This window comes from Marmota monax, unplaced genomic scaffold (genome assembly GCF_021218885.2).
Source record: "Marmota monax isolate L192 unplaced genomic scaffold, Marmota_monax_Labrador192_F-V1.1 WCK01_AAM20220418_F8-fsc00019, whole genome shotgun sequence".
In the NCBI taxonomy this organism is placed as follows: Eukaryota; Metazoa; Chordata; class Mammalia; order Rodentia; family Sciuridae; genus Marmota; species Marmota monax.
In genome coordinates, this window is record NW_026695242.1 from 17951582 (window position 1) to 17978855 (window position 27274).

Below are 27274 nucleotides of genomic sequence, written 5' to 3' on the forward strand. Positions count from 1 at the left end.
GCATTTATTACTGATATTAGTGCTATTCCTGGCTTCCCCTCCCTTAAGAGGGGCTAGAAAGTAATTGGGACAGTTCAAGAGACCCTGCTGCCGAGAACAAGTCAGACAAGCAACAATGAGCATCACCCAACAGTTGATCTAACCCTACCCAAGCCTAATCATTTCTTTACCTCATAGTTGGGGAGACAAAAACCCCAAAGCAGACCCTTAGGAGAAATAACCAGAGGGGAACTTAGACATGTACTCATATATCAAAAACAGAAATCCTATAATAAAAAAGAAATACACATAAGATACACCTATAAAAGAGGAAGGGTAACCCACCGCAACTGATGCTCAAGTCTAGGACCTCACAAACATAAGCAAATAAGCAAATAAATTCTCCCCCCAAATTTACAATTCCCCAACAAAAGAACCCAGAGAAATGAAAGTGGAGGAAATTCTAGAGAAAGATTATTAAAAAACTGATTGTCAAAATATTCAGTGAACTAAAGATCTAACAAGTGAATTAAGAGAACAGATTCAGGAGAAGAAAAATAGTTTTAATAAAGAAATAGAAATAATGAAAAGAAAACAATCAGAACTCTTGAAAATGAAAAAAAAAATCAATTTAAAAATTCACTTTAAAGCATCACCAACAGACTAGATTATGTAGGAAACAGAACTTCAGCATTTAAGGACAAAACTCCAGGCCTTGAAGACAGGATGTATGAATTTGAGTACACAGAATACACAAAGGAAAAAAAAAAAGAATATGATCAGAATATACAAGAACTCTGGGACAACATCAAGAGACCAAACCTGAGAATCACCGGGACAGAGGAGAACATGATACAAGTGAAAGGCATTAAGAACATTTTCAAGAAGATAGTCATAGAAAATTTTCCCCATATCAGGAAAGAGTTAGACATACATAAATAGACATAACCAGAAGATAATTTCTCCAAGACACATCATAATCAAAATGGCTATCATAGAAAATAAGGAAAGAATATTAAAAGCCACAAGAGAGAAACATTAGTTCACATTTAGAATCAAACCAATAAGGCTCACTTCAAACTTCTTAACTCAGAGCCTAAAATCAAGGAGGGCAATGGAATAAGGTATTTCAAGCTCTAAAAGGAAACAATTGCCAACCAAGATCACTGTACTCAGCAAAACTCTCTTTCATATTCCATGAAGAATTAAAAACCTTCCATGACAAGGATAAACTAAAAGAATACATGACAATCAAGCTAGCCCTACAAAGAATGCTCAGAGATAAATTGCACACAGAGGAACCCAAAAAGAAACCCCTACACTCCCAAATGAATGAAGATCAATAGAACACCAATCATGTAAATGAGAACCAGGACAGAATTAAATTAAAAAAAAAATCAAAATGACAGCAAACCACAAGCATATATCCATAATAACTGAATAGAAATCATCTCAACTCCCTGATTAAAATATGCAGATTAGCAGAATGAATCAAAAAAACAAGATCCATCTATATGGTGTTTGCAAGAGACACTCATAGACTGAAGTTAGAAGAAAAGAAAAAAAATGTTTCACACAGATGCTGAGTTCAAAAACAAGCTGGAGTAGCTGTTCTCATATCTGATAAAGCTAATTTTAAATAAAAATAAATCAGAAGAGACAGAGAGCCATTTATATCCTGAGAAAGGGAACAATCCAACAAGAAGAAATAGCTATAGTTAATATATATGCCCCAAATGTCCTTGCACCCAAGTACATTGTACATACTCCTTAACATTAATTCCCAGACAGATCCCAAAAATAATACTGGAAGATTTCAACATACTTCCATCACTAATGAACAGGTCACCAAAGCATAAAATCAACAAAGAGATATCCAACCTAAATAACATTATAATGAAGTGGATCTAGCAATAGACATCTACAGAATATTTTACCCCAAAATAGTGGAATTTACCTTCTTCTCAGCAGCTCATGAAACCTCCTCCAAAATAGATTGCATTCTAATCACAGTGTAAGTCTTAGCAAATACCAAAAAAAAAAAAAAGACATAATCCCATACAGTATATTGGACCATAATGGAATGAAACTAGAAATCAACAGCAAGAAAATTAAAAGAAACCACACACATGGAGATTAAATTAATTCTTAATTAATTTTTAAAATTCTTTTAAATGAAGGATGGATCAAAGAAGAAATGAGAAAAGAAATTATTACAAACAAATGAAAACAAAGTACAACATATCAAAATCTCTAGGACAGTATGAAAGCAGTATTAAGAGGAAAATTTATTGCATTGTATATATGCATTTAAAAAAAAAAAAACAGTTCCACCTCAAGGCCTTAGAAAAAGAACAAACTAATTCTAAAATCAGTAGAAGATAGGAAATAATAAATAAATAAAAAGGATCAACTCCACAAAGAGTGGGTTCCTTGAAAAGATAAATAAGATTGATAAACCCTTAGCCAAGCTAACAACAACAAAAAAGACCCTGTCAACAAAATTAGAGATGAAAAAGGAGATATTACTACAGATGCTTCTAAAATTCAGAGGATCATTAGAAACTATTTCAAAATTTATGCTCCAATAAACTGCAAAATCTAGAATACATTGACAAATTTCTAGACACATATGACCTTCCCAAATTGAATCAGGAAGATAAGATGTACAAAACCTAAAAAGACCAATAATAAGTAATGAAATTGAGACAGCAATTAACAGCCTTCTGAAAAAGGAAAGCCCAGGACCTCAGCTGAGTTCTACATTTACAGAAGAAATAACCCCAGTCTTCCTCAAATTATTCTATGAAAATGAAAGGGAGGGAAACACTCCCAATTATATTCTAAGAAACCAGTATAATCCCTGATGCCAAAACTAGACCAAGATGCATCAAGGAAAGAAAACTACAGCCAATATCCCTGATGAACATAGATGCAAAAATCTTCAATAAAATCTTAGCAAACCACATTCAAAAACACATGAAGAAGATAATACACCATGATCAAGTGGGCTTCATTCCAGTAATGATGGTTCAGTATATGCAAATCAATAAATGTAATTAATATCTTAAATAGAATTAAAAATCATATGACCATTACCAATAGATGCAGAAAAGGCCTCTAAGGAATACAGCACCCAATCATGTTAAAAACACTGGAGAAACTAGGGATGCAAGGAACTTATAAAGGCTATCTGTGACAAACCCAAAGCCAATGTAATACTGAACAGAGAAAATCTGAAAGTACTTCCTCTAAAATCAGGCACAAGGTAAGGAGATTCATTCTCACCACTCCTATTCAATAGAGTTCTCTAAACTCTACCAGAGCAATCAGGCAAGAGAAGGAAAAATGAATTCTCTTTATTTTTTTCTGGAACAATTTGTGCTTCTCAGTGCTAAGAATATCTTCCTTAGTAGAAATACACTATACTTTTTTCATTGTGTACTTTTTATTTCCATTTTAAACATTTTGGCTTTTCTTCCTCTTGCCCCATTGTGGCTAACATTGGAAACCTTTTATTTTCACCAGCTTTTTGAAGTATTTTGCATCCTCTTTCACAATTTGGTTGAAAAATACCTACTGAACAATTTATGAAAGGTCCTCTTCTTGATTACGTGTAGCTTTATATGTGTGAATTACATTTAGGAAGTGTTACTTTTCAACAATTATTTTTCAAGTTCTTCATATATTTTTGGTGCCTAAGAAAAAGTTATTCCCTATTAGCATGTTCTGATGTGCCTAAATCAGGGGTGAATAATACTGAGGTCTAAAAATAGATCTGTTCCCACTAATAATGAACACACCCAGCTCCCAGACTTTGGTTTCTAATTCCATTCTTTAGTGAAAAGAACATGGGCTGCTTGAGTGATAGATGATTCCGGGTCTGGGGCACCTGGTAGTACAATAGGGTAAGGAGGTGCTCAAAAGACAAAATGGGAGTAGGGTGTCTGACTACAAGAGCTCCTAAACACCAGAACTAAAACAGTTTGATCACTAAAAGAAATAGGCACAAAATAAAGATGTTTCTGTCAATGATGACATTATGTCTTAGTTTGTGTAAGCACCCTCTATGATGCTCATGCAATAATGAAATTGCCTAAGGATGCATTTCTCAGATGGTGCCTTCCTCATTAAGCTATGCCTGAGCCAGTTTTTGCAGTTTGCAATTTCAATCTAGGGTTTTTTTGGTTTTGTTTTGGATTTTTATATTTTATTATATTCCTGGGCAAGAGGTTGAGATGTTTGATCATTAGCATTTAAGGGAAAACAAAAATTAGTAAGACATGGCTTCTGGCCTCTAAGAGGCAACAGGGTCTGTGAGCCACAACAGGACCTGGGGAAGCAGGTAAAACAATACATATGAAAATAACTCATTTTATCCTCATGATAACTTTGTGAAGTAGTCCCACTTGCCAGTTAATGAATTTAAAGCCTAATGGGATTAAGTGACTTGTCCACTGTTGTTCAGTGCCAAGTGACAGAGTTGGGAATCCAAGGTAATCTTTCAGTCTGGCTTTAAAATCTGGGCTTTTTACCTCTCCCAAAGAATTGGGGAAGTGCTGATTGACTTGGGGGAAGGAAGGGGCAAGGAAAGTGAAGACATTCTCAGGCAGAGGGTACAGAATGGGTAGATAGGTCTGAAGGAGGAGTGATAAAGATCTCTCTGCTTCTCATCTTGCTGCCCTGGTATTAGCTACCCTGAATTTTTTTTTTTTTTTAATTGGGTATTGAACCAAGGGGCACAGAGCTAAGTCATTTGTATTTTTTAATCTCAGGACATGGTCTCGCTAAGTTGCAGAGGCTGGTCTTGAACTTTTCATCTTCCTTCCTCAGCCTCCCGAATCACTGATTACACACATGTTCCACTGTGCCTGGCTCAAGCTCTTTATTTGGTTTGGGGTAAGGCAAGCAAGATTTTTATATGCACGTTGAAAATACTGACTTAGAACATGAAAGGCAGTCTGGGGACAAACACACAGTACTTTATAGCAGCTAGAAAATTACACCCCTGGTCCCCCAGTTAGGTGAGAAAATAGTCTTTGGAGATGTGACTTATCATATCAAGTTGATGATTTAATATAATTACTTTTCAGAAAAGTTAACCTAGTAGTACTTGAAAACAGGCTGGGATGTTATGTTTTTCTTTCTTGTTAATGAACCTCTTGCTCTATTTGGGGATAAAGAACCACTTTTGTATACTTTCCTCTTAAATTTACCACTTTTCATAAGAAGTAGAAGTTGCCTATTTAAAGGCAACCTCTTCTCCCCTTTCCCAGCTGAAAGATGCCCTTGTGATACCTGTAAGCATCATAGGGACTACTTGGCGCCAAAAGATTTGTGCTTTTCCTTAGACCTCCATTTTGCAAAGGTGAATCAAAAATCCACAATTAGAAATGGAAACATGTCAAACAGAAAGCACCACTTATTGATAACCAAGAAACACAGCAAGCCCTTGTCATTAGGTGTTGAAGGCACAGCAAAGTCCTGTTGTGGGACAACTGAGGGAAGAGCTTTGGTGGCTGAATGTCTATTGTGGAAGCAAAAGGAGTACGACAAGCATCCTTAGCAGCTTCTCCCTTTCATGTCATTCAGAAAAGCAGAAGTAGAATCCATTGGCTTGGCATGTAGTGGAGGATCACAGGCACAAAGCAGTTGACAGGGAGTTCCTATCCACACTCCCCTGAACAGATCCTTTGTTGTATAATGTTGCACAGTGACTCTACGCTTATTCACCTTGCTTAAGAGAAACTTTATTCCTGTTGAACAGCAATTCTGCCTTTTCTCCTCTTTCTCCCCAGTCGCTAGCAACCACCTTCCTGTCTCTGTCTTTTAGTTTGACTATTTTAGATTCCACAGATAATTGGAACCATGGAGTATCTTTCTGTGACTGTGTTATTTCACTTAGCATAGGGTGTTCTAGGTTCATTTGTGTTATCACTTATAATAGGATCTCCTTCTTTTGGAGGGAATAATATCTTTTGTGTCTACCACATTTTTCCTTATGAACTCATCCAGTTAAGTTGTTTCTGCATCTAGACTGTTGTCAGTAATGCTATGTGGAACATGGGAATGCAAATCTCTCTCTGAGATACTGATTTCCATTCTTAATTCCTGGTTTTCAGGGACAATTCTGTTTTCATTTGATGGCAGGGGGCATCTCCATACCATTTTCTGTAGTGATGGCTTCATTTTATTCTCACCAACAATACAGTTTCTCCATATTCTTGCCAAGACTTCATTTTTTAAAATAATAGCCATCCTAGTAAGTGTAAAATATTGTGGTTTTGATTTGTTTTTCCCTGATGATTAGTGACATTGAGCATCTTTTCATATACTTACCAACCATTTGTATTTCTTTGAAGAAATGCGAGTTCAATTCCTCCGTTTTATGTATTTTATTTTTTTTGTTATGGTGGTGCTGGGAATCAAACCCAGGGCTTCACATATGATAGGCTTTACCACTGAACAACACTCCCTTTGCTCTTTTTTTAAATTGAGTTATTTGCTCTTTAGTTTTATTTTTGTTGTTGTTGTTGTTGTTGTTCACCATTGAGTATAGAAGTTCCTTATATATTCTGGATCCCTTATCAGATATGTGGTTTGCAGGTATTTTCTCCCATTTTGTAGGTTGACTTGTCACTCTGTTGATTATTTTTCTTCTAGGGCATTTATAGTTTTTGGTCTTAAATTTTAAATCTTTAATCCATTTTGAATTGATTTCTGTGTGGTGTAATATAAATATATATTCTTTTGCATGTGGCTTTCCAGTTTTCCCAACATTTTTGTTGCCAAAACTGTCCTTTCCCTATTGTGTGTTCTTGGTATGCTTTTCATAGATCAGTTGATGGTATATGTGTGAGGTTATTTCTGTGGGGTTATTTCTGTGAGCTTTTTGTTCTGTTCCAGGGCTTGACTTTTTATATCTCTTGTTATCCAGCATGCCGTTTAGTGAGCCCTCTGCCTCATCTGTTTTTGTTTTTTGAGACCATCTGCATTTTAAAATGTAGATGGTTGAAGATACTAATACTTAATTAAGTTAGAGATGATACTTAATTTGTTGCTATATTTCAGGTCTATCATATGCAAGTCACACGGTTGGTTTCACGCCACCAACTTCATTGACTAGAGCCGGAATGTCTTACTACAATTCCCCGGGTCTTCACGTGCAACACATGGGAACGTCCCATGGTATCACAGTAAGTGTCTGTGGGGGTGGGAAGCAGCACTTCTAATGGTGGTACCAGATGGTCCTCTTCAGAGGCTATAATTGATGCCCTTAAACATTCGCCTTTCTTCCCATCTCTCCCCATCAGTTCACCTTAAACTGCAGATAACTTCCGGTAGCTTGGCACAAAGTTCTAATGTTAAAATTAGACTCCTTCCCAGGATGCAAAACTTCAACTTACTTCCTGTGAAAAATTGCCCTGTGTGGAATGTAACTTGTAGTGTGGCCAGTGCCTCCACTGAACTCTGACCAGTTCCTTGCCATAAAGAATTACTGTTGGTTGCCATGATGCCTGAAAATATTTGTTGTATGCACCTTTACAAGTCACTAACCCTTTATAGTCCCCCAGAAGTTAATCCTGTTTCCAGTTTTACTCAGAAAATTCTCTCCTAGTATTAGAAGGAAGCTTAAACTGTATCTGGTCCTAATTCCATTAAGGGGAGGAGTTTGTTTTTTTTTTCCCCTGTAGAATTTGTTATATAGTTGACTAATAGGCCAGTCAAAAAGGTAGCTAATACGAGTTGGCATGGTGGCCCACACTTGTAATCCCAGACATTTAGGAGGCTGAAGCAGGAGAATGAATCACAAGCTCAAGGCCAGCTTTGTCAACTTAGTGAGACCCTATCTTCAAAACAAAAAGGGTGGGTGGGGAAGGAACTGGGGATGATTCTCAATGATAGAGTGTTTGAGTCCAGAGCCTAATGCATGCCAGCCAGGCAATCTGTAAAACCACACAAAGGAAGAGAAGAAAGGTAGCTAATAAGGTGAGAAAGATGGAAAGAATTTAATATTTTCACTGAGATAATATTTCAAAGAGGAACCCTAGTCTATGTAATCATTTAAGATATTTGTGAAGTTTGTTTAAAGCCAGTTTGATGGACTTTGTGCAAAAGGGGACTGTTTTGTTGAGCTGTGACTTTTAGAATATGGAAAAGTTGTTTGAGAGGGGTGATAGAAGAAATTGAGGATATACGACTGGCAGTAAAGATATAAGATATGACAGCTGTTTTTAAATGTTACAGCTGTGTCATTGATGGGGCCACATCCAGTAGTGTGGTCAATGCCAGTTTTATAGTAATATTGCCTAGCTTTTCCACAGGTATAGGTGTAAGCACTGCTTAAGCTTTCCTGCCTCCCCAGGAACCAGTGGGGATATAGAAGGAGACCACTGGTTCCTGGTGTCTGCAGCTCAGTGCTCCAGGAGTGTCTGATTCTGGTGATGCTGTGTTGGTACTTGCTGGCACCCCAGGCTGACCTGCTTCCTGTCCTCTCCACAGAGGCCTTCACCACGGAGAAGCAACAGTCCTGACAAATTCAAACGGCCCACACCGCCTCCGTCTCCCAACACACAGACCCCAGTCCAGCCGCCTCCGCCTCCACCTCCGCCACCCATGCAGCCCACGATCCCCTCGGCAGGCACCTCGCAGCCTGCCCCTTCGCAACATTCGGTGCACCCCTCCTCTCAGCCTTAATGCATGTGCTTAGTCTGAATTTCAAGTTGGGACTCGTCCATTGGAGCCGTCTACTCAACGCCAAAGGCTTCCTTCCCTGGCATATTTGGATCTGACTTATTTGCACTGAGGTTATCTAGGCTTCACTATTCATTGTGTTGTAAACGTTCGTTGGAAACGCAGCCAGTGTTGTGGGTCTACAACACTAACCAGACGACTTTCCATCCGTGTTTTACTTGAATCTACATGTATGTCCATTCCCTGGCTGGAACATTGGCTATTTGGTATTTGGTAATACAGCAGCAGTGTGCAATTTTTGCTTGGCCCCAGAGCTTCATTTCCTTGGCTTTTAGGTTTGTAAAATAAAAAGGGATATATTTTTTATATTTTTTTCCATGAATCTGCAGAAAATTACTGAGCTGTTATTATCCCCTGTCCAATTATTATGGTGTTTACCAAACCTACCAAGAATTCAGCACTACAATTCACACCTTTGAAAAATCTGACTTTCAATGTAGAGTGGGAAGTTAGAAGAATCAGTGCCCAAGACACACACTGTTTAGTAGAGCTTTCTACAGGAAATCTTTTGTAGGTTATTTTCAATGTAATTTGACATCCATGTTTTTTGTAAAACAGTCTAAAGAATGAATCACATGGCTAAATCTTCTCCACATAGTGGGCTGGATAATTCTTACATAATAAAATGTGATTCTTCCCTTTATCCTTAATGCTAATCTATCTAAACTGGCCCCTCTAACATGAGTCTAACATGAGTGTCCAACCTCGGGTGGTCTCAGTGGCTGATTAGATTGTGCTCTTTGATTCCTGGTACAGAGGGCAAGGTGATTGTAACCCAACCAGTGTGATTTCCCCTCCTATTCTTTATTTGTGTTCTCCTGAGATAGAATTTGAACAAATATTTTAAAGGTTCAAAATGCTATTAGAAAATACTCTCTGCCATTAGAAGACTGTCTTGGCAAAATGGCCACAAAATATTGTATTGCTTGGCAGAAAGAAAAGACATGTAGAGGAAAGTGGTACGTTAGCGCTGAGGACTGCTTATTTTGCCCAGTATAAGCAAGTACGGTGTACAAAGAAATATATTCTGAATACATTATTTCCATTCATTTAGCAGAAATAAACCATTTGGTTTCACTTTGACGTGGAACACGGCCTCACTCTTTTCTTAATACTTGGTCCATCTTTCTTTTTGTTTTTCAGCAGTTACTAATTTGTACTTTGGTAGTAAAGTGCTTTTTATCTCCTGTGTTTGCATATTTATATATGCTGTGGATGAAAATAACTTACTAGAGAATGTATATTTTATGATGAGAACGTGTTATCTGGCGGATATAATCAGAGAACTGAATATTAATTTATCAGTAATTTTTAAGAGTTCATGTTTTGTGACAACCATCTCTAATACCTAACTCCTTATTGCACACACTCCTAAAAATAAGGAACCATGATGTTGTAGATATTTAATATTGTACAGTATAGAAACTTCCATTTTTGCCTTCGAATGCATATTTAATGAGTTAAAAGAATGAAAAAAAAAGTGTTATTGGATAATAGTGTTTGACTAGCATTTAAGAACTTGAGAGTAAAAGCAACAAAAAGATTTTTTTCACTTCTTCCTGCTTCTACCCCCAAACCGAGAATGTCATCCCTAATTGTTAGGAAGAAATCGTTGATCTGTAAAAATTTTATTTATATGTCTGTTATATACATGATCATAGTGCAGTTCTAAAACATGGGGAAGTTTGGCATTTATTATTGAGGCTTTAGGTTTTTAATATGATCTGACTGGGCCATGTCAAACTGGGGATTTCCCCAACAGCTCACTGATCCTTCTGGTACATTATTACCATTCCAAGGAATTCTGAGAGTAGGCAAACTGATTTTGCCTTCACGGTACAGTTCTTTGTTTTTCTTATGGGAAATACATGTTTACAAGAATCTTTTATGAGATTGTACATTTCGATGCTGTTGGATGGTGTCTTGTGCTCAAATAAGAAAAGCCCCTAATATAATGATCTTCCCTCGGTTTCCTTTCAATTTCGTTACCTCCTGAAAGCACAAAGGTTAAAATATTGCCATATGGTGAATGAAAAAGCACTTGGAGTGACCAGACATTTCCTGATAAATGCCTTTGACAGATAAGTTCTTGACATTCAGACCTCTGAAGAAATGTACTGCTGGTTCCCCTAGACTCACCATTTCACTTTAAAATATAGCTCCTTCAAACAGCACTTTTCAACATAAATCTAGTTGTTTCTCCCCGTGGACATTCAGAACTCACAGAACAAACACTACTATTTTGAATTTATGATGTTTCATGTCATTTTAAAGTGTTTCATGACCTCATGTGGAGCTGCTAATGGTTGGGCAGTATCAGTTAGGACAATTTCTTGGCAACTCTTTTGCCACCCAGGACTGGTAAGATTCAGATCCTGAGCCCATAGAGGCAGAAGCCCCCTCCTCTGTGGGAAATGGACTTACCTAGGCTGGGAAGTTCTCATGGGGGCTGAATGTGCTTCCTGCCATTTTGTTGCCCACTCAGACACGCAAATCTGCTTTTGGTCCCAGTAGGTCTTTGTAAAATCAGTAGCCATCCTGCAGGTGGAGGGAGCAACAGTAGCTTCAGTAGCTTTATTTCCTGTCTTGCTGACAGAGACCCTTGGCTACCACTGTGCTGCTAATAGAATAAGTACTCTGTTGCCAGATTACCATGCCTTTTCTACAAAACCAAATTAACCTACCTAATACCTGACAACTCTGGGCTCTGAACTGCTTTCTATTATCAAGCATGCTGGCATTCTAGACAGAATTCTAGAAATTTGGTAGATGGTGGAAGTATTTAAGATTGAATTTTACGTACTCCTTTGATTGGAAGGAGTTTTCAGTTCTGAGCTCCTGAGATTCTGACTAGCAACCATGGAATGAATGTGACCAGAACGTGGCTTTGACACCAAGTACTGCTGTGCCTTGTGATTGGCTTCTGATTCGACCAGAAATAATCTATAATGTGAATTGTTAACTCTTCAATTGTAGGGGAAAAAATGTGCATCACCCTTTGTTAGGTAGATATGAACTTTCCCTGCACAGAGCCTTGCTTTCCCGTAACGTAAGGCAAGAAAAAGCATAGACACTTGTGCTTTGAGAGCTTAATATTTATCAGTACAGAAGAAGTATGTGTCACTCAAATCTTCTGTCTAGTTCCTATCTCATAGGTAACCTACACTGAAAACTTTGTAGTCATGACTACCAAAGAAATGCATAGTAAAACAAATTTTTATTTCTAAATTATTAAAGAGCCAGCCATTGACGCTGCTACACGAGTTCCATGCTCAAGAGCCATTGTAAGAGAGATTAAGGGGTTTTAGGGGTTTTGATTTTTAATTTTTCTTCTCTCTTTTTTCTCTGTGTGTTTGATAAAACATGTTAGCATAAAGTTTTGGCGTACATTTTCCAGAATGCTTAGCAGTTGTGATTAACTGCTATGTCTAGATTGCCTCTTGGCAATCTAGTTGAAGGAACCCGTGCTCACGATAGCACGGTGCTGTGTGTGCAGGAGAGCGTGTGTGCATTCATGCCTTAACTCAGGCTACTGCTCAACTTTACTTTTTTGACTTAGTCTGCACCGTCATCTAGATTGTACCGTACATCTCAGTCTGAACTTCATCCTGCCAAAAACAAAGTTGCAGGCACAACATGTTAAGAATAATACATTCCTCTGGAAAAGTATGTGGTCAGATTGACCCTGAGTTGTCTTTGGACTTGACTTGGAACTTAGCCTGGAAAGCAAAAGTGGACTGTCAAAACAAAAGAGGTCAACAGGGGAAAGAGGAGAGCCAGCTAGCAGGCCTTTTCCCTCTGCATATCCGTGCACACTCTGTGTTGCTCATGGTGGCTTGTCTACAACTTGACTATGTTGGGGTTCTGGTAATAGTGGCAATCTTGACATTCTTGGACGGAGTTTAGAGAGATGTAAGACTTCCAATTAATGTCTTATTTACTTTATGTTTATTAGTCTTTGATACGTGTGCTGAATCAGAAACCTAAATAAAGATAATTTTTTAAAATGTACCTCTTGAGCCTTAAGCCCTATCTATCTATTTATCCCTCCTTCCCTCCCCCCCCCCCCCATTCTTTGGGTTGGAAAACAAACACATCCCTGTTGCTTCTGGCAGATATCCAACATAGATTATACACACTAAATGCTGCCTTAGGGAAAATAGGATGAACGGGGCTGGTGTGGTTAAATTAAAGTACTGGAGTTTTGAAAATCCATTGATCCTTGCACTGAAGATTTTTGTGCTCTTCTGTTCTGTATTTCTTTAAAGCAGGAACCCTAGGAGATTATGAAATGGAAAGAATAACCTACTCTCAAAGTGTCACATATACACAGGCATGTATAGTCACATGCCACATCAATCTGAGGAACTGCCTATGTAACAGTCCCTCAAGACTACAATAGAGCTGAAAAATTCCCATTGCTTAGTGACGTTGCAGCTGTCATTTGTCATGCTGTGTGCATTACTCAGTGTATGTGGTGATGCTGGTGTAAATAAACCTGTGCTACTAGTCAAACACAAACGCAGTATGAACAGTGCGTAATATGTGATAAATGACTATTACTGCTTTATATATTTATCATTTTTTAAGAAAATGAACTACTTACAAAAGCATACTATAAAACGATATGTCATGTTACGCGGGCAACAGCCTCATGCATCTTGTGTTTAGCATCTCTGGATTGCATTAGGAGGCCACACAGAGTGATGGTGTGATTACAATCTCATGTTCTTATAATAACATTGCCTACCAGTGAATTTCCCTGAATGTCATCCCTGTCATTAGTTGACACACAACTGCATATACTCGGGCTTTGGATGTCACTGTTGGTGTATTATTGAGCTTATTCTTAAAAGTTTAAATTGTACAATATAGTTTTTGCCTCCTACTTTGTAGGAAGAATCAATCAATTCTGGGTTTGAGGTTTAAGTGTCCATTCTTTTACTGGGCCAGTTACTTAAACTCTCTTGGGCTTAATTTTCTTACCTATAAAATAACATGATTTATATGCCTTGCCAAAAGGAGAAAATTGGTTTGAAAGTACAGTACAATCCTTCAAACATAACATGGACTGGTCCCACATCCATTCATTCAGGAAAAAACAGAGTGAATATTTGGAATGATGTTTATACACATTGGCATGGGGGTGGGGTGGGAAGTATTGTTTGGCAGTTGTAAGCCCATATCAATTAGAGTCCACATTCTGGGGAGAAAATGCACAATTTAGCAGGATTCTCTCTTAGGAATAGTCTTCAACAACTTATTTATGATACCCTCTTGCAAGTGCAAATCATTTAAATCTAGGCCCTTTTCTGTATAAAAGTAAATTCAACTTGTGTAAATCTTGACTCACTTTGGTGTAAGCAAGATTCCATTTTTAATGCAGTGAATTTTTAATTTGGTCAGGAAAACTGAAATGACCAAATGACAAGACAGCTAGGTTTAATGTGACTTGGTGATAATATTGATCAGGAGATTTCCCAGGATTTACAAATTCAGTCTTGACTTCATCCACCAGCTTCAGTATTCTGTATGATGGAGATGGCTATTCTCATCTCAAGTAAAATTGAAGAAAACAGCATTTAGAGTACTTTAACAGGGCTTGGGGGTATAGCTTAGTGGTACAGCACTTGTCTAGCATGTTAGAGGCCCTGAGTTTGATCCTCAGCACTAGTAAAAATAAATAAAAATTCTAAAGCAGCACATAACTTAAAGCTGCAAGTATGCTTTTTTTCCCTTTAAAGTCATTTACTGTAGGAATAGATGTTAGATATAACAATGTTGTTGTTGTAGTATTGAGGATAGAACTCGGGCTCTCTAGCACAGAACTACACTCCCAGCCCTTTTTATTTTTTATTTTGAGATAGGGTTTCACTAAATTGCTGAGACTGAACTTGAATGTGAAATCCTCCTGTCTAAGCCTTCCAAGTCATTTTTAAAATATATTTCAAAGTCTGTGTGTCCACATGGTACTTCTAAAATCGAAATAGTTGGTTTACAGCATCTTTGTTTCTGTGTAAAACTTTTAAGGTAATCTTGGTCCTTGTTTTAATGTATAGCCTTTTAAATTTTAAAGGAGTGTGCAAGAATTTTTTATCACCAATATCTAATCCAGGCTTATGTTATTTAACTTTCTCTTTAGAAATGGAGGAAGAAATTAGTGCATATTATGGTTTGTGTCTGATGTGTATTTTGACATGTAACATTGAATTCCTCTCCTTTGAAATTTTCTTACACATCATTCCTAATTGTATAGTGCATTGAGTGCTATGAAATAAATATATTTAGATCTTTTCCCAAAGATCCTATTTTACGAAACTCTACTACAGGTTGAGTATACCTTATCTGAAATGCTTGGGACTAGAAGTATCTCAGGTTAATGATTAATTCAGATTTTAGAATACCTGCATATAAATGGTATATCTTGGGATAAGATTCAAGTCTAAGTACAGATTCTTTTGTAATTCATATACACCTTACACACAGCCAGATGGGAATTTTATACAATATTTTAAAGTACATGAAACAAAATGGTATTTTCTACTTGGGGCATCAGGTTGTCACTCAAAATGTTTTGGAATTTGGAACATCTCATATTTCAGATTTGTATATTGGGGATTCTCAACCTGTAATAATCTACAGCAATTTTCTAGATTCTTAGTTACCCAAGATTTTTAGATGATTATTGTTTTTTTTTTAAAGACTAAAGTGAAAGAGAAGATGAATTAGTAGACATTGATATTGCAACTTATTATCAACATTCTCCACATGTTCCAGAAGGCAGAGGGGGGAAATGACCATAATAGGAAAATAGTAGAAAGTGTAAGTGACCCAAATTGAACTCCAAAGATCAAGAAAATTGCAACGCCTGAAATTTAACAAAAGTTTGTTGTAAGTTCTCTGTGGATTTAGGTTTCTTCTCTTTAAATGTATCTGAGCCACAGTCCAGGGCAACTACATAAATTCAAATCAAAGGTTTTTGGTTTGTTTAAATTGCCCTACTTTTCTCCCCCCAAGTAGCTTTGCCTGTTCCCACTACTGGTAAATGCATGCTCAAGTGCATGCTACTCCAACTGGTCACTTCTAACCTTGGGCATGAAGACGGAAGAAGGTGTCAGGCAGCTGTACAGTAGACAGCTGTGAGTTCAAGTCTGGTCTAAGTCCAGTCTCCTAAACTTCAGTTTTCCCATCTATAAAATATGAATGAGAATGGTGTCTTTATGATCCGATGATCATGTTTCAAAACTTTAGGGTATAAAATTCCTTGTATTGACTTCTTCACTCTTTCCAATGCCACTCCATTCCTTCTACAAATGCTTTGAAAACACTGGTTGCATCAGCCATTGAGCACAGTACAGGGAGGGCTGCAGGGCATGAGAAAGCTTTCTCTTTCGGAGCTCACAGTTTATGAATGCAGTAAGTGTTGGATTTGGGGAACCAGTGCAGGGAGACCCCAGAGCATTGGGAGAAAGGAAGGGTCAAAGAAGACTTGCAACAATTGATTTTTGATGGATTCTTGAGAACAGGGAAGATTTTGAGGAAAAGTCTTTAGGACAGAAGGAGAGGCGTGGGTGAAAATTGGAATAAGGAATATAACTGGTAACTGGGTTCCCTGGAAGCAAACTCCACGAGACCGGAAGTTGGGCACAGGAAGCTTATAAGTGAAGTAATTCTTGGAAATAGGTGAGGCCTAAGTGAATGAGCTGGTTGATTAGCAACTTGTGCTCAACTCCAGTGGGTAGCCCCAAGGAATCACACAGAACATATTTCAGTATTGACCCACTAGAGGATCAGGCTTCTGGAACTTGGATGCACCAACTTCTTTTCTTCACTGGTTGAAGGTGATCCCCCAGGAAGAATAGGCACCACATTTGGGTTTTCCAGGTTGTGCTTAAGTGTCTTCTGCACAAGCCTGAGGCAGCAAAGCCATGATAAGTGGCCACCCCATGCTTGATAAGGTGTGCCAGTGAGGTTCATGAGTTTCCATGGTGAAATCAGGTGGGCCTCAGGCAAGTGACATATCCCTCAAGATTTGCATCAGGTGCTTGGGGGCTAAATATTTCACCATTATTTGGTTTAGCTTATTTAAAGTGATCATGATAATTTGAAATACTTTATACTTTAAAATAAGGGCAATTTATGTTTTAAAAAATAGTCTCCTAATGTATCTTGAAAAAAAGAAGGCATCGTGGCCATTGTACTCTCCACTGGAGCAATAATTATACCTGGAAAAGCAGAGAATACCTATTCCTCTTCAGAGCTATTCTGCTCACCACAATTATTACAGGATGACACATAGGCACTTTTAAGTTTGCAATTCCTTTGCATAGTGTATTTAAGGAATGAGGGAAGCTTGATATAGCCAGTTCTTGTGTGTGTTTGGGAAGGAGATGTGGAAATTGAAGGCCAGTTAGGAGAGGCCTAAGCCAGAAATTCCTAACACAAGTCTAGCTAATAAAAGGAAAGTGAAATATCAAGCAATCTTGTCTCAAGTTTGGTCAAGAGATGAAACAGGATTGAAATGTTCCTGGAGTGTCTTCTATGTGCTATCATCTAATTTGTCCCTAATATCCCCAAACTAAATATATAGCAGGCCGAGTTGAGGATGTGCTCCTATGTATAGAGATGAGTCAGACAGATGTGATGACAGGTGTTTAAGAGTCCTGATCTCTGGGAGAATGGCCCTGATTGGTATTGCTTGCCAAATTTATAGTGTAAATTCTCCCCACTGTGACTCTTGGGCAGTAGCACACCGTTGTATAGCTTTTCCTCCATGAAGATGATATATTTCATATAAATAACCTTAAGAGCACAATAAAAGTAAAATAATTAGAAAGTGGGTGCTTTGAGTATTTATTACTTTTGTTTTTAATATCTTTTTAATGCAAATCTATATAATTTAGTATTTAAGTGTCTCTGTTTAGCTATCAGCTCACAAAGTTCCTGTATATTTAACAATTGGCTCTCATGAGCCTTTCTGAGCCAGTTTGTAGCATATCTCTGGGTCTGAGAGGTCAGTGGAGGCTCCTTTATCAATATCTGTGATGCTTGCAGGTCCCATTCCAAATGCAGTGGTGGATTTGGACATAGTGAAGGACAAGGGGATGAGTCTCCCTTGGTACTTTCAAGACAGCTGAAGCAGCTGCTCTTGTGGGAAGGGTCTCATGCCAAATGCAATGGCTTGACCTGGGCACACTCCCTTCAGGAGCTTGGGTATGTGTATGTCTGAGGCAGCATGGTTTTTGTATTGCTTTCCATACTACCCTACCTTTAGCTTCTCTCTCCATCATCCTAAATCAGCTAGGACGAGATGCCAGGAGTTCATTGCACAGACACAAATGTAGGGACATTACAAGGGAGCTTGAGGAGCTCCACTGGGTGATCAATCGTTTTTCTCTTCGCTATCCTCCTTCTCAAGAAGTCTAGACTAAATTGCCTTCCCCTTATCCCATTTCTCTTTGTCTGTAAACTGCATTTTATGAAGTTTAACTAACTTGTTGGAATCATGTGGTGTCAAAACCAGACAGTCCGGTTTCCAGAACACGTGTTCTTAGCTACTTAATGGAGAAAAAAAAAATGTGGGAACAAGGTGGTTGTGTCCATTGTGAGACAGCCTGACAGATTTTAGGCAATTTAAGTAATTTTAGGCAATGACCCTTGGCAGCCTCCGTGAAATCCCTCAGAAGCTGTTGGGGATATAGGAACACAGAGGAAAGGGGATGATTTGTTTCAGATTGAAGGAAGCCTGTGAACTTTGTTTGAAAGAGGTACCTGACTTACTTGCATATGTATTTGTGCAGGGGACGTATGCTCTAGAGCAAAGAAGCCTGTCTCTCTATGTTTATTTTGGTACCTGCATGGCCAAAGGATGTCTGGATCAAAGGGAGAATGGATAGAACAGTTCTCAAATTGATATCAATATTGAAGAATTGTTATTAATTTCATTGAAAAAATTGTTATTTCTAGATAATCATAATGGTATTATGATTACTTACTTTTTTAAAGGTTTTTATCCTAGGCAATGGCTATTTCTAGATGAGATTCTAGGCTACAGATCCATGAGAAGTGACAGGTACCTAGATTGAAGCTTCGGGGAAGCTCAATCCTGCATTTTGGGAAGATTCCAAGCTTCTCATGATACTTTTCTCCATAGCTTTAGGCAGATTTTGTCCCTGGGGGAACTTTCTCCTTACTCAGCAGAGCCAACAGGGAGGTGTCAGGGTTGCCTGGGAAGTACCAGAGTATTCTGGAAAAAGGTAGAACCTTTTACAGAATACTCAGCAGGTTTGAGGTGAATCAACTCTTGGATGATTTATGAGAATTCTTAAGTGTCTCTAACCTCCCTTGTTATTTTTTTCTTTTTATTGCTATACAGATCTTTAAAAATGTTATTTTTTTCTAGACAGATAATAAACAGACCAAATTCATCATATATATTTATTATCTGTTTATTAAAAAATAACATTTTTCAAAGATCTGTATTTTTTTAAGGTTAATAAATACTTCGGGAGGCTATGATAACATATTTCGGGTTTGCTTTAAAAATAGCTCATGAGGAGGATGGACAAATGATTGTGTATATAAAAGAACTAAAGTGAGCAATATATCAATTGCCAAAATCTGATTATACTATTTTCTACTTTTGTATATGCTTAAGCTTTTTTTTTCTTTCAGGGATTATTTGTGTGTGTGTGTGTGTGTGTGGCATCAGGGATTGAACCCAGGGGTTCTCCACCACTAAGTTACATACTCAGCCCCATTTTAAATTTCATTTAAAAACATTCTCCCCACATTGCTGAGTCTGACTTTGAACAGGCTGTTCTCCTGTCTCAGCCTCCCTAGCCACTGGGAATACAAACAGCACCACCGTGACAGATTTTATTACTAAAACTTTCACAATGGAGGGGATGGGTATCAAGAGTTTTTAATGATGGAAAAGAAGAAGTGAGTCTTGGAAAAGACAGTGATACAGATGCCAACAGAATATTCTAATTCTGCAAGAAGACAAGAGTATTTTATACACCAGCCTCCCAAATGAGAAACTGGTAAAAAGTTGCTCTAAACCAAGGATAAGTTTATGAGTTTAAGAATTTTAAGCTCTGGGCAACTGGATTGGAATAACTGACATCATGGTAGAGTTGAAGTCAAGACAATGTCCTCTCATTTATTCCCTGTGGGAGGCTGCCATGTCATGTGACCAGCATTTTTCCTCTCCTGATTGGTTTGAGACACTGTCGGTCATCGCCCTGATGATCTGGTTGCTTTTAAGTAGCTATAGATCTTGAGGGTAGAATTAATGCAACCAAATGTGTCTTCCTGCCTAGGCATGCCTTCTTGCAGCCCCATGGGTGGGGCTACGCTTACCTGTTCCTTTGTGATATTACCCCTTGCCCTGTTTGAGATAGAATGTTCCATGGAAACACCCTTTGTGTGTCCCCTTCTCTTTCTCTGCCCTTGGGTGTGGCCTTCCTAGCTGTCAGTCAACCTGCTGACAGTGGACATCATGAAGCTAGACTCAGCCCCTAGAAACCTGACCCCTTGCCTCATTTGAATGGCTTGTCCTCAATAAAAGGGGTCAGCATGCAAGAGTTCTTGTTCTCTCTCTTTCTGTGGATCCTTAAGGTCAGAGGAGCCGTCACAGCACCTCCCAAAGAAAAAGGTATTTCTGTTTCTTGTGTGGTTATTTCGCACAGCCCGGTTTCCCTGGAGTGACCCCTGAGTGTCCCTGGTGGCGTCCCTGGGTGGGCAGGTTTGAGTGTGGAATGTTTTTGTTCCCCTTTACAGATTTCTATAGATAAAAGGATTGGCATGGTGGGGGCTTCCCTTTGCTTATGAAAGGAGTCCCACAGGTTTCTGAGGTTTTAGTTGAGATGTGTTATTGCTGTCATTATGCTTGGGGTTCACCTCATAGAACTTTGGGACCATAATAGCATTTGGGTAGGGCTGGAAATATAGCTTAGTGGTAGTGCTTACCCCTAGCATATGTAAGGCCCTGGCTTTACTTCCTAGCCCTAGAAATAGGAAGGAAGGAAGGGAGGAAGGGAGGAAAAGAGGGAGGGAGGAAGGAAGGAAAAGGAGAGAAGAATTGAATTCACATAGTAGCTGGGAAGTCCCTGGTACACCAATAATGAAGGCTTCTGAAGAAATAATCTACATTTATCCAGGTATTATAGTGAGACACCAATAAATATGTCTGAGCTGAAGAACTAGATTTAGGGACAACATTAGTCTTTATTTTTCTGTGGATTTTCAATTTTGTTGAAATACAAGGTTCAACTTTGGGCACATTTGGGGTACTTTTTACATTGATGGCCTTTCTCTCTACTGGTTGGTTGTGACTCATTGTGGAAGCCTTTCAGGTGTACAATGCATCGCTTCAAGTTGGGCAACATGACATGAATCAAGGTAATATATAAGGCAAGGTCAACATAATGGTGTGGCTCCAAGGATGGACTGATTAGGTCACAGCTCTCACAATCCAATCATTTTTACCTCTGATCATTCTTGCATTGACATAGAAGCTTTAGGGGACACCTTATATCCAAGTAAAGACGCATAGTTTTTCAGCATCAAGATTGCTACAATATTAATTTCTGATGGTAGAAGTTAACTTAACTTGCAATATCTCCATCTTTCTCTTTCAATGTTCATATTCTGAAAATGCAAACAAAATTGCATTCTTCAAAACTGACTTAATTTTCCTGGAAGCAGTGGTGTGCAAATGCTGCATCTAAAAGATGTAATATCACCTTTCCACATTTTTCTGAGTTTGATATAATCTCCTTTGGAGTGCTTTGATTTGTTAAGAATTGCTGATGTATTTCACACTTCTCAAGTTCCCACTTTGGAACTGTGTTAACGTATCTGTCAGATCTAAAATTGTCTGCTTCTGAGATCCACACTTAAATCATCCACAAGAAGGCCCCCCAACTTGCACTGAAATGGTAACTGGGCCAAAATTGAGCCAGGCAGGGCAATGGCATTAGATGACCATTCTTGTCAGTTCTTCCCGACTACCTCAGCCATCACAAACACATTCTCATCTCTTTAAAAATATTGTGCTGATGAAAGACAGGAAGTTATTTTCTTGGTAAATATTATTGCCAAAGGACAGTCCTTTCATTACAAATTGCCAGTAGCCTTCACTTTGGATACATGTTTCTGCAATAATCTGTCTTCTTTCCTGAAGGAAAGCTCAATCACAAGGAATCCTGTGTATTCTGCTAAGGAAATATGAACTAGCCTCCCCAAACTTCAGCATTGAACCCAGGGCTTCACACAGACTGGACAAGTGCTGTACCACTGAGCTACATCCCCAACCCTTCCTTAGTTTTCTTACTCAGGTTCACCAATTCCTTCATTCAACATACATCTTTCAAGCTCAGTTCTGCTTAATAACAAAACCCCAAATCAACTTCTTTTTAAAAAAATTTTATTAGAGCTTTATAGGTGTACATAGTAGTTGGGTTCATCCCGACAAACTCATACATACATAGAAGTCAATTTCTGTTCCTGATCCTCCTTTTCCTTCCCCCTCTCTTCACCAGTCCTTCTCCACTTTCTCCTGCCTCTAGGCTACTAGACTTCCTTCCACTAAACTATTAATTCGTATTTGATTGGTTCCTTGTGTAATCTTACCCTTTCCACCCACTTTCTTTTATTTTACTCTAGTTTCTGCACATGAGAGAAAACATTCGACCTTTGAATTTAAGTTTGACTAATTTCACTAAGCATAATATTCTCCATTTCCATTTTATCTACTGGCAAATGCCATAATTATTTCATTCTTTTTAATGGCTGAGTAGAACTCAATTGTGTGTTATTATATGTCTATATATTGCATATATATCTCTCACAATTTCTTAATCTGTTTATGTAGCGATGGACATCTGGGTTGATTCCATAATTTAGCTATTGTCAATTGTGCTGCTAAAACACTATGTGGCTGGGTCACAGTGGCATGCTGATTTTAGATCTTTTGGGAAAATACCCAGGAGTGGGAGAGTTGTACAAAACCAACATCTTGAAAACAGCTTGAATACATAATTCCATGCAATGTTCTTTATTCCTTCCTTCCCCCAAACCCCCTGCCTTTTTCTTTGGTACTGGGGATTAAACCCAGAGGATTTTACCACTGAGCCAAATCTCTAGCCCTTTTTATTTTATTTTGAATCATGGTCTCACTAAGTTACTTAGAGCCTCACTTAGTTGCTGAGGCTGGTCTTGAATTTGCCAGCCTCAGCCTCCCAAGTCTCTAGGATTACAGATATATAACACACACTTGGCTCCATGCAATGTTTTTGGTTGTTTTTTTTTTTTCATTTCTGATATTTAATTATTCAATGGCAGTTTTTAACTATGACTGTTTTTGAAATTTAATAAAAGTGAGAGATCTGCCTTTGGCAACAAAAATGGGTGTTAGAGGCAAAGTTTTTACTCACATCTCAAGGCCTCATCTAGTGATTGACCTGTATGTAGCATTCGGTTTGTGAAAGTACCGTCCATAATGTTTGCACAGCAAGGGAATCACCTGGCAATGCATTTCACATCATCATTAATGCACAGCTGTACATACATTCAGTAGACAGTCAAGATTTCTAAAGTGGTCCACTGAGAAAAAAAATTAAAAAAAAAATAATGAAAGGCATTCCCACAGTGTGTCATTGAAAAATGGTTTAATTTGAAAAAAAATGGAGTTGTTAGACCTGTGCTACGGTAACAGGCAAGTGGAGCTTAAAAATGAAGCAATTTTCACAACCATGGCTCCATTCAGGACATATGATGCACCTCAATATAGTTCAATAACTTTTGTCTAAGTGTCAATTTTCTTTGTAACACGACAGAGCCAGTGCTCACTGTCATTTAGGTCTAAAGACACATTATTAGTGATCTGAACGATCTGATGTCAGTTGAGGGACTGTGGAGGGAGGAGATACAGTTTTGAAAATTTTTAAAGTGTAGCTTTTCAAAAGAAGTCACCGCAGATCAGAAGCCAGGTCATGAGTGTTACTCCTGTTTCTATCAGTTTTGCAGGTTTTTTTGCAGGTTTCCTGTTATGAATGGCACCAACCCCAGGCCCACTCCCCTCATCCCCCACACACTGTACTTTTCCAGGAATAATTTAAGGATCCTGGAGGAAGGGAGGCTAATGAGCTAAGAGGTAAACAAATTTTTAAAAAGTGATAATGTACATTTGAAAATCCCTTTGCGGATACATTTCGAAAATGGGAGTCAAAATAAATAAGGCAAATGTACACACTTAAAAATATATTCAGTTATCTACAGAAAAGGAGTGATCAGCAGAGCAGAGTATAACCATTGTGTTTTCAATATGAAGGGTATTTTTCATAGGTTGGCTGTGGAACTCAGAGCACTTAACATCAGGGCCTATTGATCACGGAGAAGCTGATTCCCTCCTGGTGGCTTATTTGAGCTGCTGTATGGGATATTTTTGCCATAATTTATTCCACCTGTGTCTGTCAGTTCCTTTCCACTTGCCTCCTCCATGACATTCTGGCTCATATTTCTTCATAAAGCTCTAAGCCAGTTATTAATAACAGCCCAGTGAGCTCCTGATCCACCAAGAGTGTAAGGTATTTTTCACCAGAAAGAGAGATCATTTTCTTGACTTTGGACTTTGCTTACTAAACCCCTGAACAGTAAGTGCTGTTTTTTCTTTCTTTCTTTCTTTTAAACTATAGCATTTTAAAATATTGGTATAGGAGGAAAGTTAAGTGGGACTCTTGTTGCTTCTGTTAGAAGAAGGTTAAGACTCACAAAGCCCCTTTCCATTTCCTGCATTTCAATATCTCAGCAAGTTTTATAAGGTGGATTATGAGAAATATTAATTGATTAGAATCTCATGCCTTTCATTTCCTTTCTGGCTAAATAAAAGCAGAAGAAGAAGCAAGGGATTAATAATACTATATATAAATTACTTGACTAATCCCTGTGGCAGATTTGGTACTCCTGTCTCCTTGGTTTCCTCTCCAAACAGAATTTCACAGAGAAGTTTCACATTTGAAAAGTAACATGAAGAGGTGGGTGTTGGGGGGAGAGAGGTTGGATGGGAGACATGGGCCCTTGTTGTTCCACATTCCAGGTTTGGGTGAGAGAGGGTGCTGTCTCTTTGCATGGGGCCATTGCTTTCTTGCTTTTTAGCCAAAGGCTTTGTGTCTGCAGTCTTCTTTTATAACCACTGCTTCTGAGAGTGCTGCAAAGCAGGTCACTGTGCTTGGAAAAGAGAGTCCTAGAGTCCAGAGAGACAGACACCTTGCTTGCTCCTTGTGAGCAGAGCTGAAACCTGACACTGCAGTCCTTCTGCAGGACCACAGACTAGCATAGCTTTCTACTTTGCTTATATATATTCAGTTCCTAAACATGTGCCTCAGGCTTCCAGATAGAATGTGTAAGGGAGATATTATAATGACTTGGAATGGGGCATATACATTCCTGGTTTGGACCACTTATAAGTTGTATGATGGCAAGCAGAAATCAATTACTCTGAGTTCCAGTGTCCACCCTCATGAAATGGGAATAATTACCTATTTTACTGGGTTGTCCAGTTTACTCATAATGTATGTAAGTGGCCAAGTATAGCGAAAACTATCTTAAAGTTATTTATAGAATCCTCCTTCAAAATTTTCTTAAATCTTCCTGATCATCTCTCACTTGTTTCATATTCAAACTCATAAGCCATGCAACACAGAGGATGGGTGGGTGGAAGATGGGGTATTAGCAGCTCAGGACATTAAGGCTACAATTAAGCTCAATGATGATAGGAAGCTCCAGAAACCTTTCAGAGAATAAGCTATTGCTTTTCATAAACTTACCTGCTCTGTTATAATCAGCATTCTAAAGTTTTTCTTTTAGTGTGCTTCTATGGTTCCAAAAGATTGGTTCCTGCCTCGCCAAATTTGATTCCATTCTGTGTCTAACTAGGACAGAAAGGAAAGTTGTCTCTGAGGTACCTGCTTCTTGCGGTTACCCTGTGAATCAGGAGATACGAGATTTGTATTGTCCTTGGTAAGCTTTCATTTTGCAAAGACACACTTATTTCCTACTATGTGAAAGATACAGAGGTAGGCCAGAAAGGGGCTCATAGCCTTTTAATATGGAGAAAGAAGCCATTTTATTTACAACTCTGGTAAAGAGCCAGAATGGGCTTGCTCATGATTTGGTGTTTTTCAGGGCCTCTCCTTGGGTGTCATCTTCAAAGTAACAACTTTGTGAGGCATAGAAGAACAATATCTCAATGTCATACCTCATCCCCCCTGTCAAAAAGAAAAAAAAATGATTGAGCACCCACTTTGTTGGAAGCTCCTTCTTTTCTAAAGGAGGGCATAGTCTTTGATTGAAACTTGAAATTTTGTTCTTCAAGCCATCTACTTTCTCAACTAAGCTTGACTTAACATGAAATCCAGCTGGTTTGAAGAATCATTTCTGAACCTAGAAAGCATTGAAAGATGGTAGCCATGAATCTCTGCAGAAGGGTATGTGGGTAAATGATCTTGAGAACGCAAACATGTTCAGAGATTCTCTACTCTCTGTTCCTTGACCCCAAACCAGGGAGTATACTTCTAACAGCTAAGTTCTGAAGATTAAACCCCCACCAATCTAACAAATCCCCCCCCCCACCACCATTTGCTGCAGTCTGGCTGGGCACAAATCACGAGCCACTGAAGCAGGAACAAACTTTATTTCTGAACTCCACCAGCACACTCCACACACGCTCCCCGGGAATTCTCCCAAACGCCATGCGGCGCCTCCAGGAACCAGCAACCAGAAATATCCCTCCTCCGGCACTTCCCCAACCAATGGGAACTCTCCAGGAATCCCCGCGAGAGCTCAAGTGGAACTCAACGGGAACTCTGGGAACTCCGCCAGAACTCAAAAGTCATCATCTTAATGGCTCACTAGCGTCACCTCTCAACCACTACTTCTGGCAAAAATGCCATGCGTCATCCCGACTTCGCTATGGCCCTCAACATCGTCATCCCGACTCGGCTGTAGCCCTCAACACCCATTCCCATTTCTGTTTCTTCATATCTCTTGAAAGACAGATTTGGTTGGTGCCTCTGTGTTGGGGTTCTGTCAGAAAACCTCTGTTCCCCAGTCAGGGCTCTGGGCATTTCGTATGGCTTTGCTACAGCTGTGATTCATGGAGAGGGTTGGGAAATTTGCACAGATAAGTTTGATAACATTGCGTTTATTTTGATACCAGAATATCTCTAAATGTCATGTGCCCATAACTGAGTAATTCATGCATTTTAGGGGCAATGCACAATCTCAGCCTGCAGGACTCCTTGTTGTTGATGATTAAGGGGATACTTTTGTTCATGTATGGAAAAATAGTTCATGTTAGGCCCAGAGCATTGACTTGAAACATTTGAAGCATGGCCATAGATGGCTTGGGAAAGTCAAAACTGATAGGCATTGACATGGAAAAATTATGAGAGATTCAGTCTGAGAAATGAGAAACAGTGATTCCAGTCCTGCCTTCCCCTGGGGCCTATAGGCAATCAGGGGACTCTTGTGAGTA

The 27274-nt window shown here is 38.7% G+C and overlaps 1 protein-coding gene across 1 annotated transcript in view; it reads left to right on the top strand.

Annotated features, from left to right (window-relative positions):
• Positions 1–12744, top strand: part of Ccdc6 (coiled-coil domain containing 6) — a 111592-nt gene extending 98848 nt beyond the window's left edge. Inside the window, exons 8-9 of the mRNA XM_046419759.2 lie at positions 7051–7175; positions 8482–12744. Of these exons, the coding sequence (XP_046275715.1) occupies positions 7051–7175; positions 8482–8676 (320 nt within the window). The 3' untranslated portion in view covers positions 8677–12744. The remainder of the gene's footprint in view (positions 1–7050; positions 7176–8481) is intronic.
• Positions 12745–27274: the final 14530 nt, after the last annotated feature.